Source organism: Tupaia chinensis, unplaced genomic scaffold, assembly GCF_000334495.1.
Source record: "Tupaia chinensis unplaced genomic scaffold, TupChi_1.0 Scaffold000612_1, whole genome shotgun sequence".
NCBI classification, from domain to species: domain Eukaryota; kingdom Metazoa; phylum Chordata; class Mammalia; order Scandentia; family Tupaiidae; genus Tupaia; species Tupaia belangeri.
In genome coordinates, this window is record NW_006160131.1 from 527,030 (window position 1) to 532,368 (window position 5,339).

Below are 5,339 nucleotides of genomic sequence, written 5' to 3' on the forward strand. Positions count from 1 at the left end.
GGCGGGGGCCTGGCTGGCGCGGGGCCCGGGGCTCAGGGGCGGGTGGCAGGCCAGCGTGTGCAGGCTGCCATTGCTGCGCCACAGTTTCTGGCCCTTGTGGGCCGCCAGGCTCTGCACAGACAGGAACCCTTTCCCGCTGCCCGCTGCAGGCTTGAACACAGATGGCCGGATGCGGCACTGCCGGGAAGAGAGGTGCAGAGTGAGCTCTGGGTGCCCCCCCAGCTCCTGCAGCCCTGGGGGACCTGCCTGGAGAACACGGGACACATGCCACCAGGAACAGTGACCAAACCCCAGGCCAGCCCCCTGCAGGATTTTCAATTCTCAGCCGACCCGTCCTTCCCATCCCTTCCCTAACCTGGCCTCAAGGTCTCCGAGGAGGCCCCACCCTCCCGGTCCCGTGAATGTGAGCGGGCGTGAGCAGAGGCACACCTTGTCGAAGCGACCCCGCTCGGGCAGTGAAGTCTTGCTGAAGTCACCGGCTCGAGGGTGTTCCCGGTAGTACAGTGTGGCATAATCCGCGGGCTCACTCCGAGGCACCCGCTTGGTGGTCTTGCCATCCTTCTTGGGGAGGTGCAGGTAGCTAAGGAGCTCGCGCTGGCCCAAGCCCTTCCGGAGCAGCCCGTCAGGCTGCCGGGGTCCCCGGGATCCAGCAAGTGCCGCCCGCAGCTCTTCAGGGGAGATGCCCTGCCGTTCCAACAGGCTGCCCACGCTGCCCATGGCAATGCCTGCAGGGCCTGGGGCTGTGGCCATGAAGTTTCAGCAGGGCGCAGGCAGCTGCTTCTGGAATCGGGAGGCTCCATCAGGGGGGGTGGGCACCAGTTGCTCTGCTGCCACCTGCCCTGGAGCCCAGAAACCCACGCTCGCTCTTCTGTGGTAGCTCCCCAGACGGGCCGGACCGAGCAATCCTAGGACAGGATCCTGGATGGGCAAGAGGACGGGGTCCAGGCCCCAAAGCCACCAGCCACCTACTGCCCTGCTGGACGGAGTAAGCCGAAGGACAAGGAGAACGTGCCCTGCGGGGCCCCAGAGCCAGCTCCAGCAGGGGTGGGGCTGGCACAGGAGTGGGCCCTTGTCTTGGCAGCAGGCCAGCGGAGGACTAAGGAGGACGGGCTCACTCTCCTGCCAGGCCCCCCACCAAACTGTGGGGTGAGAAGGGGGCAGAGCGAGTTAGGGCCAGAGGGACTTTCCAGTCCCCCTTCCTCCCTTGGGAGCGCACTAACTCGGCCCAGCCCTCCTCCCAGGGTCCAGCTCCCTGAGGGAAACACCTGGCAGGGCGGGGCTGGGGGCTACAGCGGGAGGGATACAAACAGGAAGGGCCAAAGGGACGACGGATGGCTGACAATGGCCGCGGTTTCCGGAACAGGTGTTCACGTCGGGTGGTGGTGGGGCAGCGGAAGGGGCAGCAGAGCCCTGTCAGTCTGTGCACTTACTGCTCCAAAGCCCACGACCAGGCAGGGTGGGGCCCGGGCGGAGCCAACAGGCGTGTGACCTCGGCCAGGTCATCGGGCTCTGCCAGCTGGGCTCTCTCAGGCCTCAATGGTGGAGGTCCACTGACCACTCTGCCTGGGAGGATGGACTGAGGTGACAAGTACCGTCCAGGCCTGGCCTGTTGCCAGGGTCAACACAGGCTGGCCGAAGCCGAGCTCGGTCACACGGCGCCTTCTCTGAGCAGATTCACAGTCCTCTCCACCTGTGCCGGCCGGCGCTCCGGAGGGCGGGGCCGCACCGCGTCCCTGGGAACCTGTGCCCAGCTCGGAGCCCAGCGCACAGGGCGCAGCGAGGTCCCCAAGGGAGCAGATGCCGCCTCCCCGCCTCCCTCCACAGACACTGCTCCCACTCTGAGCAGACTCCCATCAGGCAGGCTGAGCCCTCACCACCCACTGCGCTTCCGGGACACCCACTCCCGCCCCAGACAATGGTCCTTAGGAGGCTCCGTCTTCCTCACCCACTTCCAGGCTTTGTGTGTGTGAAAGACAAAGCTCTCTGGGAGTGGGGGGAGGGCAAGACCCTGTTCTCCCAACGCTGTAACCTTCAACCTCTGGACAGAAATAGCCTTCTCAGGCTTCCCCTTAACCCGCAGCTCCGCGATGGGGTGCGTCTGAACAGGTTCAAGCCCTTCTGGGGCTGCAGCAGTCGCAGAGACACAGGGCTCTATCTGGATATGCCATCAGGCCCTGGGCCTGCACACGGGTCTCCTTCCCATGGCGTAGTTACTGTCCCTTTTTTTTCTTTGGAGAGGTTTTTGCTATAGGGCGCGTGCGCTCGCCAGAAAGACAGAGAGGGACAGAGACAGAAAGCAAGAAATCACCCCCGGGGGGATGGCCATGCCGCAATCCCTTCTCCTCCATTCTCCTCTCGGGATCTTGGGCATGCACGGACACGTGCCTGGTGTGAGTTTAAGTCACCGGGTCCAGGACTCGACCCACGGTCACCCCTCACTTTCCCTCTCTCTCCTGGCAAGCACATGCACTCTATAGCAAAAATTTTAAATTAAGAAAAAAGGAAAAACTAAAAAAAAAAAAAAAAAAAAAAAAAAAAAATAAGGTCACAGGGTTTCGGAGAGGTGAAGGGACCTGCCTAGTAGCAGAGCTGGCCAAGATAAGGCGACCTGGCCCAGCGCCATGGCTGCTAGGTGTCTTGTGGGGACTCAGGGCAGCACCTGCAGCCTAAAGCACGAGATGGAAGCACCCGGCTCCACCGCCCAGCGAGAACCAGCGCCCTGCCTGTGCCCCGAACACCTGTGCGGCTGCCTCTCAGCAAGGGCGGCAGGGAGCCAGTCTCCCGGCCCCTGCTCTCTGCAGGACCTGGGACTCTAGAGCGCCTCCCTTCCCCAGGCCTCGGTCTCCCCATCTCTGAAGCTGAAGGAGGAAGACTGCATGCCTGACCTCCTTTGCAGGGTTACCATGACAGTCAGAGACTGGAGGTGAAAGGGCTTTGACGCAAGTCCTGAGGGGCCACAGGGCGGGACACTGGCAGCAATGCCAAATCCACCCACCTCAGCCCAAGCACACAGCACCTCACCTCCCCGGGAGACATGCTCACTTCCTGTCGTGGGGAGAGATAACCAGCACCCCGTGTTACCCTCCAAGGGTCTGAGGTCCAAGGGAGCCACAGGCCACGACAGCGCGTTCAACCACTCACGACCGCGTCTGTCGGCCACCCAGCGGACACTCCTCTGCTAGGGGCATGGCACGAGGTCACCACGCAGCACCAAGCCCCTGCCAGGACGCTGGCATAACATGGGAACACCCTCGCGAAGACCCAGGGGTCCCCCCAGCCCACAGGCTGGCATGGGCGTGTGCATGTGCGTAGTGAGGGGAGCATGGGACCAGCTGTGGTGAAGCCGTGGAGCTGGACGGAGGCCGCACAGACTGCCCCTCCCCACCCTTCTCAGGCCCACCCACCTCTCCTGCAGCCTCTCCAGCAGGGCTCAGGTCTCAGTTGGGGGACTGTCCCTTTCCTAAAGAGGTCCATCCCACCTCCAGCCCTGCTCCGACACACAGCCCCTCCTGCTGGGGCTTGGAGCCCAGATCCTGCCTGGGAGGGCAGAGCAGCTGTGCAGGCTGGAGAGGAGCAGGAGGGCAGCGCCTCGGCCCGCAGGAAAGCCACAGAGGGAGGCGGGCCCTCCTGGTGCAGGCCTCTTTGCTCAAGCAGGTGCCTGCCGGGGCCCAGAGCTGATGGCATGGAGCTGTCCCACAGGGCTCTCCATACCTCTCCTGCTGGCCCCCAGGTTAGCAGGCAGTCCTGAAAGCCCTGAATGATGGGGGCATCGTTCTCAGAGCAGCCCTCGGTGCAGAACAGGGCTGTGCCTGCCAGGGCGCCAATGAGGAGACACGTGGGGGCATCCTAGTGCCTGCCACGGGTGTCCTGTTGGGTCAGGCCAGACGCTGGGCATGACCACATCATCCCCACACACACAGCGGGTGAGCCCTGTCCTCCCCCACGTCAGACCAGGACAACTGCAGCGGGGGACAACGTGCCCAAGGTCACGTTTGGGGGCGCAGGACAAACTGCTCAGGTGCCCCAGGCGTAGGAGCCTTCCAGCCCCCACCCAGCACCTCCTCAGGAGTGGGACCCCCAGCTCTCGCTGGCCTTGGCCGTGGCCCACCCCTCCAGAGCTGGCCCCAGGGAAGGGCCCTGACACCTGCCGGGAGATCAGCTTTGCTGAGGGGCCTGTGGCAGCTGCCCTGAGGAATGGGACTGGAATGTCCCTGCTCAAAAGGGGCTGTGGAGAAGAGGGGCTCCGGGAGGGAGGGGAGAAGCTGGCTGCCCTACCCCATGGACACTTGCAGAGAGAACCCAGAGGCCAGCCCACGGGAGTAGTTCTTACATCATTACAGTCACCCACGGACACGCGGACCTCTACGGTCTCCACCCCGCGGCCACCCACAGTCACACAGCCGTCTACGGTGTCCACCCCAGGGCCACCCACGGTCACACGGTCCTTTACAATCGCTCTGGGCCTTCCGTTTCACTATCTCCTCTCCTGACCTCAGAGGGCTGAGCTCTCACTCCAATTGCAGGTGGGGATACTGCCTCCTAGAGAGAAGAAGTTCCCATCCAGCTCCCGCAGCTGGAGCGATGTCAGTGCCCGATGTCGGTGCCCGCATGCACTGCCGGGGTGTCTGCAGGGCCCCTCATCTGCTTCTCCAAAGGCATCCACAACCAGGCTGATGAGACCTGGAGACTCTCGCCCCAGCATCAGGAAGAGACCGCGGGAGCGCATGGCGGAGGTCTCCTAGCCCTGGAAGCTGCCGGCCAGGCGGCGGCGGTGGCGGGCAGGCGGGCTGCGTTCACTCCGTCTCACACATACACACCCACACTCGGCCAGCGGCAGAGGCACCCTCACCAGGAGGAGGCGACGCTGGCCAGGGTGGCCTCTGCTCCCTCCCGGGGACAGCAGAGCCCAGCCGCTTCTAGGGGGTGGGGATGAGGGTGCCGGTTTGGTTTTCCGGGGGGGAGGGCAGCCAGAGCCCTGATTTCATCCTGACCTCAGGCTGGCCCTCACTTTAGGCAAAGGCTGTGGCCAGGGCCAGAACAGTAGTCTGGCCATGGGGACCTAGGAGTGTCCCCTATCCGCAGGTCCGAAACTGCAGACTGGACCGGCAGGAGGCAGGGGCGAAGACGGGGTGGGTGGGGGAAGAGAAGGGGAGGTCGGTCTCGCGAGGCTGGTACCCCACAGAAGTCCCCCGCGAAGACAGTGGCATACAGGGCTCCCCAGAACTGCGGGAGGTCCTCCAGCTACCTGGAAGGGCGGGGTGGGGGCGCGTCTCCTCCTGGCCCCTCCCTGGGGCCTGCCCAGAGCGGCCACGGTCAGACTTCGGCGCCAAGGACGCCTG

General features: G+C 64.2%; 1 protein-coding gene across 1 annotated transcript in view; it reads right to left on the reverse strand.

Moving 5' to 3' along the window:
• The window catches only part of N4BP3 (NEDD4 binding protein 3), a 10,728-nt gene extending 8,483 nt beyond the window's left edge, over positions 1-2,245 (reverse strand). Inside the window, exons 1-2 of the mRNA XM_027775908.1 lie at positions 430-2,245; positions 10-177 (exon numbers count right to left, since the gene is read on the reverse strand). Coding sequence (XP_027631709.1) covers positions 10-177; positions 430-750 — 489 coding nt within the window. The 5' untranslated portion in view covers positions 751-2,245. The remainder of the gene's footprint in view (positions 1-9; positions 178-429) is intronic.
• Between the last annotated feature and the right edge of the window lie 3,094 nt (positions 2,246-5,339).